Raw genomic sequence first — 17,062 nt, forward strand, 5'->3', positions numbered from 1 at the left:
CTTCCGGGACCCTAGAGTCGCCCCTCTCCCGCAATTGCCCCCCAAGACTTCATAGGTGATATGTGGTAGACAGCCCGCCTGAGACCGACTGTCCTGCCGCTGTTTGGAGTATGGCTTGAAGCTGTATTCTAATCCACTCCCTCGGCGTTCCGGCCACCGGTATTGCGCCTCAGCAGGGTGCTGCCTCTTTCAACAAAACCCCTGCTGGTATTCTCCTTCTGCTTGATCTCGTTTCTCACTCAGCACAATCTATCTCGCTTCTAGTCCTTTCTTTGAGTCCCGCCGCTTCCAGGAGCCTGCGCGGACCCGTTACGTTCTTTCAATGCCAAGCCTCTGCCAGGATCCCACCCCTGGCAGAGACCCTACAGTCTCTCCCTTCACAACACCCCCTGCCACAGGGTGTTGCTCCGTTCAATCCCGTCAGCGTTCTCTCTAACTTTCTGCCTGACCCCCAGTTTACCCACTATGGTGGGGAGTGGCCTAATGAATAGCACCCTTAGCTCCCCCCGGAGGCCCAGCTGTGAAACATATTGGTGTCTGTGATACCTGATTGGAGGAACTCCTTCGGTGCCATCGAACGTACCATGGCTCCCCTTAGCGGCGAAGCCACAGTACTGCAACGACCAGAACTCTGGGGCGCTGCACTTCCAGGCATGCTCAGAGGTAAAAACTGCATCCGTCACTGGATTCCTGCATTTCACAGTGTACGCAGGATCCAGTGTCCATAGGCTCCCATTCTGTGGAACGACGTATGCCGCAGGAGGCGTCGGGGATCGTTTTTCCACTGCAGACAAGAAACGTTTCATGGAACGTTTTTTGCAAAAGACGGGCCGTCAAATTCCGCAGGATCCAGTGCACGACGGATGAAACGTGTGGCCATACGTCGCCATACGTCGCTAATACAAGTCTATGAGAAAACGCAGGATCCTGCCAATTTTTTTGCGTGATCCTGTTTTCTCAAAAAACGACGTATCTCGACAAGACTACAAAGACGGAAGTGTGAAAGAGGCCTAACTTCTTTGTTGACGTTGGACAAACAACTAAAGGCACCTCAGATAGCATTCTGCCTTGACATGACAGTATCATGTACACTACATAAGAATTTCATTGTGTTACACTACTGCTTTGTAACTCTGATGACCACTTTCATGCTAGGACATCCAGTCTTTCCAGTGATGTGTGAAATCATGTTCTGGCACCCGGCAATGTTGTGATAGTCATACAGCAGTTACTTGTCATGGAATCAAGGCCACATTCAAAGAAGAGCACTGACCAGGAGCCTTGTGCCACAGATGTCTCTCTCACCTCAGAATGGGGTGCATTGTCAATTGACTTAATTGGGGGATCAATTCGATTTTGAACCAGGGAGGTTTTGGAGAAAATGGATTTTGTTGTTGTATAGAGGGAAACGCTAGTATCAACCACTGTTAATCACCACAATAAGAGGCCAGCACTTTGCAGTAGATCAGACCATGGATACAGAGAGCAAAATAACAGATGACGACATAGTTTATGCTGGAGTCTAGGAAATGATTAAATAAGTGAATAGAAGCCAATATTTAAAAGGGCAGTGGTCATGGTAAAGCAATCTGTAGAAAATTAGGTTATGGTAATAATGACAACAATTAAAAATGGCAGATATTGAACAAAATTTCAAAAAATCACAGTGAAAAAAGATCCAGCCTTACCAACACCAGGTCAGATTACCATTGCACTTAGCAGGATGCAGCAGACCCCCATGATAAAGGCGGGGGGCAGCACAAGTGCAAAATACTGATGGAGCAACCACTCACAAGCCTACCAATTCATGGAGGGGGTGGCTGTGTAGTATTAAACATGTGCACAGATGGAGCTTACATAGGACGCCAGTTACATAGGTATGTGTGATCCAGTGTCCGGCTTTCATCCTATTGATGACTCCCATACTATTAGACCAGGCGGACTGCCAAGCACCATATAAGTGCACCCCACAAGGACAGACACCTTAGTACACCCAACTAACAAGCCAACACTAAAGGACCTGGCTGCATCCTGCATAAAATTACATGGGGTGTGGGTCGATATTTTGTCCAAAATAGGTAACCTCGCAACCCACACTTGCGAGTCCTAACACCACAATTAAAAATGGCTAACATAGAACAAAATTTCAAAGAACATCACAGAAAAAAGATATAGACTTACCAACACCAGGTCACATTAGCAGGATGCAGCAGACCCCCTTGAAGTATCTGCCTGTCATATCTCCACACTCAAAATGTGGACTTGACTGGGTCCATGCAGAGCTGGGACGAGGGGTAGGTAGGGTAAGATGAGGGGCTGTGCAGATGGGAAATAAAATGAGGGGCTATGAAGATGGGGTGAATAAACAGGGGCTGTGCAGATGGGGGGAATAAACTGAGGCGCTGTGCAGAGTGGGGATAAAATGTGGGGTTGTGCAAATGGAATAAAATGGGGCTGTGAAGAGGGGGGAATAAAATGAAGGGCTGTGCACGGGTGCATAAAATGAGGGGCTGTGCAGCGGGACATGAAATGAGAGGCAGTGTGAGGGGATATGAAATGAGGGGATATGCATTTGGACCATGAAATAAGGGGCTGTGAAGGGGGGACAGCAAAGTATATGAGGAGCTGTGGTGACTATACTGTATATGGGGCTGTGGAGGTCATTATACGGGGCTGTGGTGACCATACTGGATAGTGGGCTGTGGTGAATATAATACTGTTTGAGGTGTTGTTTGTGAGCCATAGTACTGTATGTGGTGGTGGGGAAATCATGGATCATTATACTATACATGGGGCCTGTGTTGAGCATCATACTAATTATGGGGGTCAATGATGGACATCATACTATATATGGCGGGTTGTAGTGGTGACCATACTTTATATTGGGGGGTTGTTGTGGATATCATACTGTATGGGCGGCTGTGGTGGCCATCGTACTGTGTAGGGAGATAGTGTGAGGAGTGGTTGCAGTTTGAAGAGGACAGCGTGGTGGGCAGTATGAAGATATTGTGTGAAAAGGGGCTCAGAATTGATAACGAGAGATGACAGCCTGAAATAGAGGCACAATATAGAGTGGGGTTAGCATGGTGGGGGGAGATATAGAAAGTATAATGGAAAATTAGAGATGGGGCACCCATGGTTCATAAAGTAGATGGTGTTGCGGTTATAGCTGATAATGGGAGACAATGTGGAGGCTATGTACCATAGGAGGCTTATTTAGGATGATAATATGGACAAATATTTTATGCAGAGGGCATTTTAATAACACTCTTATTTTTAAGGGCACTGTGTCGGGATGTGCTGTAAAGGACCAGAGAAGTAGTCTGATGATGGCTGTTAATAACAACTCCCAGTATCTCTTTACCATTGTTAATGACATATTGTGAGTTGTAGGGTTGTAGGTTCATGCAATACAATTGTTTATGGGGCTGACTTGATATTACAATTGATTGTTGTACTAAGCTTGATTCTTGTATTTAAGTAGTCTTGATTCTGGTCATGTATTTGTGTACTTATGGTGGTTCTGGTGACGTATTCATGTACTGATGAAGGTTCTAGTAACATATTAATTTACTGATGGTGGTTCTGGTGACGTAGTTAAGTATTGATTGTGGGTCTGTTGATGCATTCATGTACTGATAGTGGATCTAATGATGCATTCATGTACTGATGATAGTTCTGGTGAAGTATTCATGTACTGATGGTGGTTCTGGTGAGGTATTCATGTACTGATTGTGGGTCTGGTGACAGTCATGTACTGATGGTGGTTCAGGTGATGTACATATTTACATTGTTTATTTTATTTCTAGTGTCATATTCATGAACTATTGATGGCTCTGGTGCCCTAAGTATGTATTGATGATGATTTTGGATTTGCATTCATATACTGATGATGGTTCTGGTGATGCAAATATCACCAGAATCATCATCACTACATGAATGAAGCACCAGAACAATGATCACTACATGAATATGTCACCAGAACTGGAATACACCACCAGAACCACCATCAGTTTTGTGCAAGCTGTATTTGTTAATTGACAGGCACAAAAAACGTCAGACATATCACTTTATTTATAACTAGCTGTACTACCCGGCTTCGCCCGGGTTAATGACTGCTGTTAGCAAAATAGAATGTGTTAACAAAAATTTATTCTGCACACAAAAACCACAAAACAAATAGATAGAAATGTAATTATTAAAAGGCAAAAACTAAGCAAATAGAAGCATTTCACAACATATATTAGCTTTGTTATACTGAGAATGTCTTTGTTGCCTATATTAACCAATCAGAGCTCAGGTTAATTAACTGTAGCAAAATAGAAGCTGAGCTGTGATTGGTTGCTATTGGCAGCCTGATAAATCCCCAGCCAACAGGAAGCCCTCCCCCCTGGCAGTATATATTAGCTCACACATACACATAATAGACAGGTCATGTGACTGACAGCTGCCGTATTTCCTATATGGTACATTTGTTGCTCTTGTAGTTTGCTTATTAATCAGATTTTTATTTTTGAAGGACAATACCAGACTTGTGTGTGTTTTAGGGCGAGTTTTATGTGTCAAGTTGTGTGTGTTGAGTTGCGTGTGGCGACATGCATGTAGCGACTTTTGTGAGATGAGTTTTGTGTGGCGACATGCGTGTAGCAACATTTTGTGTGTTGAGTTGCATGTGACAGGTTAGTGTAGCAAGTTGTGTGCAGCAAGATTTGTGCATGGCGAGTTTTGCGCGTGGCGAGTTTTATGTGTGGTGCATTTTGAGTATGTGCAAGTTTTGTGTGAGGCAACTTTTGCATGTGGTGCAACTTTTGTACATGTGGCAATTTTTCTGTGTGTGCAAGTTTTGCATGAGGTGAGTTTTCCATGAGGTGAGTTTTGCACGTGTGGCGAGTTTTGCGTGAGCCTAGTTTTGCATATGGCGAGTTTTGCATGTAGCGAGTTTTGAGTGGTGACTTTTGTGTTTCGACTTTTATGTGGCGAGGTTGGTGTGTGTGTGTGGTGAAATGTGTGCTGAGGGTGGTATATGTGTTCAAGCACGTGGTAGTGTGTGGCGCATTTTGTGTTTGTGTTCATATCCCCGTGTGTGGTGAGTATCCCATGTCGGGGCCCCACCTTAGCAACTGTACGGTATATACTCTTTGTCGCCATCGCTCTCATTCTTTAAGTCCTCATTGTTCACATCTGGCAGCTGTCAATTTTCCTCCAACACTTTTCCCTTCACTTTTTCCCCATTATGTAGATAGGAGCAAAATTGTTTGGTGAATTGGAACGCGCGGGGTTAAAATTTCACCTCACAACATAGCCTATGACGCTCTCGGGGTCCAGACGTGTGACTGTGCAAAATTTTGTGGCTGTAGCTGCGACGGTACAGATGCCAATCCCGGACATACACACATACATACATACACACATTCAGCTTTATATATTAGATATACCTGTATGTAATCTCCTGTATATAGTATATACCTGTGTGTCATCTCACCTATATATAGTATATATCTGTGTGTCATCTCCTGTATATAGTATATACCTGTATGTCATCTCCTCCTATACATAGCATATACCTGTGTCATCTCCTCCTGTATATACTATATACCTGTAGGTAATCTGCTCCTGTATATAGTATATACCTGTGTGTCATCTCCTCCTGTATATAGTATATACCTGTATGTCATCTCCTCCTGTATGTAGTATGTACCTGTATGTCATCTCCTCCTCTATATAGTATATACCTGTGTGTCATCTCTCCTGTATATAGTATATATCTGTGTGTCATCTCCTCCTGTATATAGTATATACCTGTGTGTCATCTCCCCTGTAAATAGTATATACCTGTGTGTCATCTCCTGTATATAGTATATAGCTGTATGCCATCTCCTCCTGTATTAGCCCTCGTTCACACGTTATTTGGTCAGTATTTTTACCTCAGTATTTGTAAGCTAAAATGGCAGCCTGATAAATCCCCAGCCAACAGTAAGCCCACCCCCTGGCAGTATATATTAGCTCACACATACACATAATAGACTGGTCATGTGACTGACAGCTGCCGGATTCCTATATGGTACATTTGTTGCTCTTGTAGTTTGTCTGCTTATTAATCAGATTTTTATTTTTGAAGGATACCAGACTTGTGTGTGTTTTAGGGCGAGTTTCGTGTGTCAAGTTGTGTGTGTTGAGTTGCGTGTGGCGACATGCATGTAGGGACTTTTGTGAGATGAGTTTTGTGTGGCGACATGCGTGTAGCAACTTTTTGTGTGTCGAGTTGCATGTGACAGGTTAGTGTAGCAAGTTGTGTGCAGCAAGTTTTGCGCATGGCGAGTTTTGCGCGTGGCGAGTTTTATGTGTGGTGCCTTTTGAGTATGTGCAAGTTTTGTGTGAGGCAACTTTTGCATGTGTTGCAACTTTTGTGCATGTGGCAATTTTTCTGCGTGTGGCAATTTTTCTGCGTGTGCAAGTTTTGCGTGTGGCGAGTTTTGCACGTGTGGCGAGTTTTGCATGTGGAGAGTTTTGCGCGTGGCGAGTTTTGAGCGGCGACTTTTGTGTTTCTACTTTTATGTGGCGAGGTTGGTGTATGTGTGGTGAAATGTGCACTGAGGGTGGTATATGTGTTCGAGCACGTGGTAGTGTGTGGCGCATTTTGTGTGTGTGTTCATATCCCCGTGGTGGTGTGATTATCCCATGTTGGGGCCCCACCTTAGCAACTGTACAGTATATACTCTTTGGTGCCATCGCTGTCATTCTTTAAGTCCCCCTTGTTCACATCTGGCAGCTGTTAATTTGCCTCCAACACTTTTCCTTTCATTTTTTCCCCATTATGTAGATAGGGGCAAAATTGTTTGGTGACTTGGAAAGCGCGGGGTTAAAATTTCACCTCACAATATAGCTTTGACGCTCTCAGGGTCCAGACGTGTGACTGTGCAAAATTTTGTGCCTGTAGCTGCGACGCCTCCAACACTTTTCCTTTCACTTTTTCCCCATTATGTAGATAGGGGCAAAATTGTTTGGTGAATTGGAAAGCGCGGGGTTAAAATTTCACCTCACAACATAGCCTATGACGCTCTCGGGGTCCAGACGTGTGACTGTGCAAAATTTTGTGGCTGTAGCTGCTACGGTTCAGATGCCAATCCCGGACATACATACATACATACATACATACACACACACACACATTCAGCTTTATATATTAGATGCGTGTCTCTTTATTTTCCATTAGGGTATTTGCCAAATGTGGGATACTTTAATTGAAACCAAATAGTCCTTGATTACAGTTACGCTTTATTAGTTTCCATAACTATCCTTGGGTTCTTCATTTAAAACATAGGACGTCAGAGTTGAATATCTGAATATCACTATTTTTTTCCCTGCATTGTGTAAATGGTCAGACAAAAATGATTGATTCTGTATCTAACTTTGAAATTGCACTTCCTGTTAAGTCACATCCCTAAAGTATGCCACTTTTTTTTATTTACATTTTTTTGTGAAAAAGGTAACAATTCTAGCTCAAGTGGTCATCAGAGTTTGCTACCTAATGATCAGAGGGGACGGGGGGATGTGTATTAGGGTTCCTGTTATGTTAGTTTCTAAGTCATTCCTTTGCTTTGGGGTGGGAGGTGTGCCACTGGCTACATCTGCCTAGGGCACCAAAATACTTTGTCCCGGCCCTGGCCGGACTGGCCATCTGGCAATTTTGGCAAATGCCAGAAGGGCCTGCCTGGTCATGGGCTGCCTTGTCTGCTATGTTGTTAACAAAATCGGTGATCTCAAGAAACCCATATTGTTAAGAGTTGTGATGGAACACAAAGTCGCTGACTCCATCACTTACCCCAGCAGAACACCAGTATCATTAGAAATATTGGTCTTGTAGAAATTCTTCCTTTCCTTCATCTAGGGTAATATTAGTAATCTATCCCATCTGGTTTATGGGGACGGGGACAACATGGGCCTGTGTGATGTCAAATGCCAGGGCTGAATTTCATCCCAAGTCCGTACCTGGGTCCATGTGCAGCTTTGCATACTCATCCACATCATGGGTGGGTGCACGAGCTCAGGACCTGTTCCCAAAACTAGGGAAAAAAAACTATAGCACCAAAATAGCAGATGTTTCAGGCTAAGGTGAACCTGGCCACCAAATACTTAGCGGTACAAGGGTAGCTTTTTTTGTGGGTCTGTGACTAATCATACGACAGCTGGATTCTCACTCTGGGTTCATTGACTCATATACTTTAATTCACCATAAATTTCCTTCCAAATCTCCAGCAGGATCGTATGTTGTAACAACACCTGGCAACTACAAGGATCTCCCAAGCCGGCTAATGGAAAATAATGAGCAGCGGTACTCGGTTTTACAAGCATTGACCGCAATGAAACAGCAGATTAAACAAGCTGTATACATTTTCTTTTAATTGCATGGCCAAATCCAGAGCCTTTGTTTATTAGGAGGAATGTGACCCCTGTAGGCTGTTTTGAACTCTCGGCTTTTATACATATGGACATGTTGTTGCTATTGTTGGATTTCACATATGTTTTCCTACAGAGTAATGCAAGCATCTTATAGTCAGAGAGTTGTCACCAAAGCTGCATTTAAGAAGCTGTAAAGCAGGAAAACTACATCTCTAAGAGAAACCTATCATCAGTTTTTGCTATGTAATCCGACAGCAGCATGATGTGCTGGGGCATGGTCGGACTAGGAGACACGAGGCCAGTTGTCCTGCTGTGATAATCTCCTCCTTATAAAACACTGATTCTATTGAAACAGCAAAACACAGCCTCCACTCCACAACAGTATTGTATATTAATTTGGATCATTCGCACAAACTATTTATAAGCAGCATTCATAGCATCCCTGACATGTTTCACCTGCTGCCAATATTAGGGGATTGAGGCTACTATGAGATGGGTTAGGTCATTTCTCCATGGTAACACTGGGGGGTGTGGACCCACTGCGCCACCACAGGCCGCGCTTACCTAGGAGGGACATAACTGACTACTGGTATTTTCTAGGGTCTCAGATAGTGAGGATAGTCCACAGGTCGGCAGAAGCTGGCCGAAGGGTCAGAGGCGCAGTTTTCAGGTACAATAGAGCGAGGCAGAGGCGTAGTCGCACAGTCCGAGGTCGGGGCAGGCAGCACAGGGTCATAAACGTAAGACGAGGTCAGGAGCAGAGAGGTCAGACAGGACGGGTAGAAAAGGCGGGTCAGTAACGGTAGGCGGAACAAGAAGCAACGCATGAATGGGTGCTAACAGCATAGGAACCAACGCTGGCGGAGCTGCCCAATAAAGGCCCTGCTAGCCAGGGAATCTAATCTCTGCAGGACCTAGATGGGTTAAATTCATGCAGAGACCAGCTACGCCCCACTAAGGCTATATAAGTGCCCCAAGCAGAAGCAGCATGCGGCAGACTAGCGGAAAGGCCTGAAGTGGGGAGAAACCACATGTGAGTAGAGGGGCGTTGAGGAGGCATGTGAGTTACCACCATGACACCCATCGTCATTTTACATCTTTCTAGGATTGTGTGTATGATATATAATATAGATTATTAATTGGATCAATAAGGGGAAAATAAGAAGAATACTTGCCATACCTTTGTGGCATTGGTGGTGCCAGAAGTTAGACCCCGACCAACCTGATAAAGATGACTTCAATCTGAAAGACCCAGAAAACTCCTCTAGGGCCGTCTTCACACATCTGACTTTCACAGTCCATGGAATTTCTAACCAGAACACAAGGGCCTCATAAGCATAAATGACACTGTTGGGTCTGAGTCAGGAGACCGGCAGCCGGACTGGACATCGTGGCCCGTACTCAGACCAGGCACTTCCAGACTAATTTGCATGTGGCTTTAAAGCTTGATTTCTTAGGGCTGACATATTAGATTCTTACAACACAGGTATTATTTTTATTGTTGTACTGAGACCTATATAGTTGTACCAATAGCTTCAGTAGTAAAATTGTCCTATATAATATCTATTTAAACCTAGACACCTTTACAATAGTTGTCCTATACACGTGTAGATATAAATAGTTACATAATTGTTATGGTGCCCCCTGCTGTTCTTTTGATTCCATCAGTGATAATCCACCTATTGTGTCCAGTACCAGTGGTCACACATGCTCAGTCAGTCCTCCTGGATCATTTTGTATACATGAGGCTGATTGATTGATTTGTTATTGTGCAGTCTTCTTGTCACTGGCAATGAACATAGTAAAGGCCCCCATACATGAAAGTCAGATAAACCTGATTTCAGCAGGACCGGCCCACCATCTGATGTTTGGGGAGTCTCCTGCAACAGAGAAGGATCGGGCAATGGGAATTTAAGCAGCCAATCCATTTATTTTCAGGTGGGATAAGCCAGGACCAGAACTTCTCTCTCCCCATTGAAAGCACATGAATGCTCAGATGAGCGCTCATGAATATGGAGGGACTTGGGAGAGAGATCTGTCGTCCAACTGATCCGCTGACAGTTATCTCGTGTGTATGGACAGCTTTAGAGGAAGTTCTGAGATTAAATTAAAAGATCACCAGACGACGCCGTGAGTATTTACCGGCAATATCCAGACACAAGTGAATCTTTTTTTAAAACTGATTTAAAGACCTTTCACTGGATTTTTTTTTTTATTTAACCTGAGTACCTCCTCAAAATGCCAATGCTCCACTGATCCTGAAACTGTTTTTCTTTTTCTCCTGTGCCACTCCATTCCAAAGTTATGTCCCCTTTAATAATGGTGCAAATTTTCCCTTTAACCAACTAGCCATGTACCATCGAACTTCTTTGTGGGCGTTTGCTTTTTTCATGTGATGTTGGCCAATCAAAACGCCAAAACCAAAACGCCCACCAAGAAGTTTTGTAGTACACGCCCATTTAGTTGAAGGGAAAGCTGCACTATTATTACCGAGGGCATAACTTTGGAGTGGAAGGGCACAGAAAAAAAAGAAAAACAGTCCCAGAATCAGTGGAGCAGCAGAAATTGGAGGAGATACTCAGTTTAAATTTAAAAAATCCAGTGAAAAGACCCCTCTAAATTTAGCTATTAACAATAGTATGGTGGGGATCTGACTCCCCCCATTGATTGCAAGGTTGTTGTAATAATTATAGGGGATAAGTCAGGAGACTCTTTGCGTGGAACAAGACAACTACAGGACACAGTTTTATAAGTGGTAAAGTCTATATTATCACACGGTGATTCAAACAGGTGCAGAGAGAAACTCAAGTCCACAACACTTGGTGTAAATATTAAATGCAGCTTAACAGCCTGTAGGAACTTCAGAGGAAAATGCAATCACGCAGAAAGTCTATGAAGCACAGTTATTCTTGTGGATACTTGACACGAATAAGTCCTTGCTTAGTCCAAAACACAAATAGATATGCTATAAGGCAGTTCAAATAATATCTTAGCTCAACCAGGGAGGCCTGGGAAATAGTCTCAGGTTCTTGCAGAGCAGCAACAGCTTACATGTCCAGCAAATGCAGATGGAAGTAAACACGAGCAGCAGATGAAGGAGGATTACTGGAACTGGTGTATGCAGCAGGAACTCAGAGCAGAGTAGCAGGATCACCCCACAGGTTCACAGGAGCAGGTATATAGCCAGGGAGTAATCAGAGGTCAGGAGCTGGATGCAAGGCAGAATACTCTAGCACAGACTAAAGGCTGGGGTGGAGTTTTATAGCAGGAAGACACAGTGCACATGAGACCAAAGACGCCATCTTGGAATAGAGCAGTAATGCACAAAAGGTAATAAAAAATGTTCAGAGTCCTGACAGTGGTGCTACTACAAAAAGTGCAGTCCAAGCGAATGTGAACTAGTCTGCAGCCCATTGTTAATACTGAAGAGTCTGCAGCGCTATTGGATAATCCCTTTATTTATTTATCTGCGTAGGTGTTGTATGGCAGAATCATGTGGGCACTTAGAGAAAGTATTGGGTTTGCATTGTTTAGAAATATTATTTGACAACATTTATATAAAATTCACATAAGTCATAGACCGGGGCATAACTATAGTGGGAGGCAGGAGATTGGAATCGCACCCATCTGCGGGGGTCAAGAGGGGCCCATATGAGAAGATCAATACTAATAAAGACCCTGTTAGTGATTTTGCCTAGGGGCCCTTGAACTTCATGTTACGCCACGGATTATAGTAGTTACAGTTATTATCGTGCCCCCATTCACCCGTAGCAACCAAATCAACAAACAGTAAACAGCCCTAAATGCCTTTTTATTTTTCGCTGAGCCCTCATTCATTAAGAAATACCAATTCACAATGTACAAACAGCGAGCCTGTCTTAGATCCCAAATTTCAAAGGGAAAGTATCCGTAAATATGTAATTTCCGCTAACATCCGAAAACAGCTGATGTTCTGCAACTTGGTCACCCTTCTCTAATGTCAAACTTCAAAATTTTTTTTTTATGGGATTGTTTGATTTTTTATTTATTGCTTCGAGGAATTTGCTGTAGATATAGGAAGAAGTTATCATTTGTTTTGTGTTATTTTTTTACTTTAGACATTTTCTTGCTTTTTTTAACTTTTTTAAAAACACATTTATACGGTGTGCACCATCTTTAATACATATTGCACCAAGTTTGGGATTTTTATTTTGAGCTCGTCATAAAGGGCGGATCACTTGTATTTAATTATGACTTACAACTTTTTTGTATGTTGCACAAAAAGATGCAAACAGGAGGAATGGCATAAAAAATGGAGTAAGGCTATGTGCCCCCGTTGCGGATTCGTGTGCGGATTTCTCTGCACCGTTTTTTAAAAATCGCGAATTTCCTGCCTTTTTTTGTGCAGATTTCACCTGAGGTTTTACACCTGCGGATTCTTATTATGGAGCAGGTGTAAAACGCTGCTGAATCCGCACAAAGAATTGACATGCTGCAGAAAACACAACGCAGCGTTTTTTTCCGCAGCATGTGCACTGTGGATTTGGCTTTCCATAGGTTTACATGGTACTGTACACCGCATGGAAAACAGCTGCGAATACGCAGCGGTCAATCTGCTGCGGATCCGCAGGCAAATCCACAACTATGAACTCGAACGTGGGAACTTTTCCCAGGCTCGAGTTCATATGAGGACATCCAGCAGAGGGCGCATCACCACGACTCGAGGTAACTACAGGACATTCCCCTGCACTCCATTCATTCACAAAATTTTACAGACAGGAGCACAGCTGCATTAGCAGGCTCCTGGGTGTAAAATGATTTAACCCCTTCAGATGGATTTACATCGTGGGACGTGACTGAACGACGGAAGGTATGGGATATTGTTGATTTGTTATTTTTCCTTTTTTACAGAACGAGGGTCTTCAGGTGGATTAAGAGTATAATAAAATATTAAAACACCCTGTGTCTTTATTTCATTAAAATACTTTTTAATAATGTGTGTGTGTTTTATTAACCATTTCGTACTATTGGATTAATAATGGATAGGTGTCATAATTGACGCCTCTCCATTATTAACCTGGCTTAATGTCACCTTACAATAGCAAGGTGATATTAACCCTTCATTACCCCATATCCCACCGCTACACGGGAGTGGGAAGAGAGTGGCCAAGTGCCAGAATAGGCGCATCTTCCAGATGTGCCTTTTCTGTTGTGGCTGGGGGCAGATGTTTGTAGCCAGGGGGGCCAATAACCATGGACCCTCTCTAGGCTATTAATATCTGCTTTCAGTCACTGGCTTTACCACTCTGGCGGAGAAAATTGCGCAGGAGCCCACGCCAATTTTTTTCCGCAACTAGACGTACGCAACCTCGCTCACTGCAAGTGTATTGGGCGAGGCCACACATATCTGGTTAGTACATGTATTCAGATCTCATATTTACGGTAACATTTGTTGCAGGTGGTATTAGTTTTATTCAAGAAAAAAAAACACTCCCATAACCTCTTCAAAATTACTTCTACGATGTGTGCACACCGCTGCAAAAAAAAAGTAAAAACAACATTGCTGTGCACATGTTCAGTCTTATGTCACTTCTTTTAACCATTTCAGAAATCTTGAAATAAATTCTTTACGCGGTTTCGTCTGGAAGTCATCTACTATATACACTTAAAAATACAGAGCAAAGAAAAAATAACTGAAAATACTCTGGCAAAGACACTTCAGAGAAATGACCATGGACATTTTCCTGACACTTTTTCATCTTGGAAAACTCGGTGATTCCATTGACATATTAAAGACACCGTGGGAACATACCCCAGGAAAAGAAAAAAAAAAATCACCAAATAAGGAGCATTTCCTAAAGCGATTTTGACTGTAAAAACTCTTTGGGGCTTTTGCACCTTTTTTGTCTATTTTTTTGTATTTTTCACCTGTTTTTCATTTGCATCCTTTTTAAAATCATTTTTTTTGTTCATCTGTTTTTGGTTTTTATTTAGTTCGCCATTGTAGACAAAGTTTAAGTTTCCAGATATTTTTGCCCAATTCAATATTTGCAACTTTTTTAAAAAGCCGTAAATGTTTTTCATCAAATGTACTCAATTCATTCCCCTTCTGGAATGATTTTATGTACGGCAAGAATTTTTTGTAATCGGTGCTACTTTTTGCACTAAAAAAAAAGTTGCCAAAAAAAGTTACAAAGACAATTTTTGACTTTGCGCAAAAATTCATGAAACCGCGTGTGCCATTTTAAATAATTACGTACAAAAACGGCCAGACAAAAAAAAAGAAAAGTGATTTAAAACATAAAGCCCATGAACCGTGGAGAATTTTGGAAAGCAAAACATGCAACCTTGTGAATTCGGCGATTCTGCAATATGCGCACAATCAAGTGAACAGTGCGCTTGTCATTTTCGTTATGTTATTTATTTAATTAGATAGGGAAGGCAATAAGCTCAAATGTAAAAAAAATATGTATATTTTTGCCAAAAACTTTTGTCCTATCAAGACAACAACAGTCTATGTATCCTATTAGGGTATATGAACATCATAGAGGTTGTGGTTGTGACCTTCTAGCGAAAGTGAAGAAACTTCTTATTTAGTGGAACTGTCCTTTCCTTATTGAGTGGTCAACTATTGAAGAAATGGTTTTAGGTCATGGTGGGGTCTTCATAGAAACCACCAGTTTAATACAATCAGCTGTTCACACTTCTGAATTATGTTTATTTTCTTAAGAATACAATGTTTTCTTGCCATATTCTTGCCTTTCTCCCAGCTGTGTTCGACTAATCCTCATGATAGCATCGGTAATAAGAAACAGGATTCAACTGGGTCTCACAGATGGCTCATTGTAACAGATCCACTGCAGGAAGTAGAGGAGGGAGCATTCACTGTGTCACAAAGTGACCCACTCATGCTGTTTATGTGTTTTACGGTTTTTTTTTAGAGCAAGCATGGCAGAGCAACTGGAATGTGAAGGAGCCATAGACTGGGAAGAGAGATGTGTAGCCCTGGAATCCCAGCTGATGAAGTTCCGTACACAGGCGAACAGAATCCGGGAATTACTGGCAGAGAAGGTAACCTTACATCATTTACCATGTATACCGCTTTAAGGAACCGGAACGTGAAACTTCTGCTGAATGATAAGCTGTAATGAAAATGACAGACACATTCATTAAGGAATTTAGTTATTTAGAAAGAAGAAAAAAAAGTGACATTGACAGGGACATGTACCCACAAGTATAAACTTTATCAGAGTGAGGTTGATCCATACAAATGGTTCACAAAGAGTATTAAAGACTTGGTGAGCTCTGAATTTTCAGACAACTTGATCTCATTTTATAGATAATTCAATAATTAGACAATTTGTAAATCAATTTATCTATAAATTATGTTGTCTTACGCCCCACAAACACCCTCCAAAGTGCCGGCCAATAGGTGACTCCTTTTTGTGTAACTTGCTGTACATTGCCTGTTGTCAAGTGTAATCCGTATTCAGCAGCAGAGACCCCAAGATGGATTACAGGAAGTGGGGGCAGGTTTTTGTCTTTCTACAGGAAGTGGGGGTGGGCCTTACTCTTTCTACAGGAAGTGAGAGCAGGTTTTGGTCTTTCTATAGGAAGTAGGGTGAGTTTCTGTCTTTCTACAGATGAGTGCAAGACTGTATTTCTACACGAAGCAGGGCAGGTTTTTGTCTTTCTACAGGAAGTGGGGGTAGGACTTTGTCTTTCTACAGGAAGTGGGGGTGGGACATTATCTTTCTTCAGGAAGTGGGGGTGGGACATTAGCTTTCTTCAGGAAGTGGGGGAAGGTTTTTGTCTTTCTACAGGAAGTGGGAGCAGGTTTTCATCTTTCTTCAGGAAGTGGGAGTGTGTTTTTGTCTTTCTACAGGAAGTGGCGGCGGGACTTTGTCTCTCTGCTCCTGCTTTCCTGTCGAATTGCATACAAGCGTAAAGAAAGGTGGGCTTTCAGATCATGGCAGGGAAAGCAATTGATGAATTGCAAGAGTAATGCATTTCAGGGAGTGAAGGAAAGGAAGTTTTAGCATGTACAGCGCTGGAAAAAATTACATGTAAATGTTAAATTATAGAGTATGAAAATGAGAGCAGTTTCTGGACATATTGCCAAAAGCAATTTTAACCTTTTTTGTAGGAAATGAGGACTGCAAGACCATGCATTTCTATAGATTTTCAATGAAAGAACCATCTTTCAGAACTATTTTTTGGAATGGTTGGATAATACAGACTAAAAGGACCTCCAAAGTCCTGATCGGTGGGGCTGTTTGGGAGCACATGCTTTATACAAAATAGAATATGTCACCACGACAGACCTGGTGAAAAAGCCTTGATGAGTCTTTTCCACAATGTACACAGAAAGCGGCCAATCCATTGTGTGGATGGGGTCATACAGAACTCAGCATTCTGAGAACTAGTAGATCTGCAGCAGAGAAAATGATCAAAACGACAGCATGCAAGCTAGCAAGTGACTCACTGCTGGAATCAGGGTCTATGTCCCATGCTGCTCTCAGATTACATATCCATGTACCCCATAGACATTTTGGGTTCTACAGTGAGAGGTTATTTTGGCTAATAGATGGGACTCTGTATTTACTTATAATGCCATAATAGCAATAACTTTTTTTTTCTTAACTGAACGACCCCTTTACTGAAATTAACAATTCGGATCAGT

At 42.4% G+C, this 17,062-nt stretch overlaps 1 protein-coding gene across 1 annotated transcript in view; it reads left to right on the plus strand.

The window, feature by feature from the left end:
* PLEKHH2 (pleckstrin homology, MyTH4 and FERM domain containing H2) overlaps positions 1-17,062 on the plus strand; it is a 220,612-nt gene that overhangs the window by 15,540 nt on the left and 188,010 nt on the right. The window contains exon 2 of the mRNA XM_077282384.1: positions 15,321-15,450. Coding sequence (XP_077138499.1) covers positions 15,328-15,450 — 123 coding nt within the window. The 5' untranslated portion in view covers positions 15,321-15,327. The remainder of the gene's footprint in view (positions 1-15,320; positions 15,451-17,062) is intronic.

Source organism: Ranitomeya variabilis, chromosome 2 (genome assembly GCF_051348905.1).
Source record: "Ranitomeya variabilis isolate aRanVar5 chromosome 2, aRanVar5.hap1, whole genome shotgun sequence".
Lineage (NCBI taxonomy): Eukaryota > Metazoa > Chordata > Amphibia > Anura > Dendrobatidae > Ranitomeya > Ranitomeya variabilis.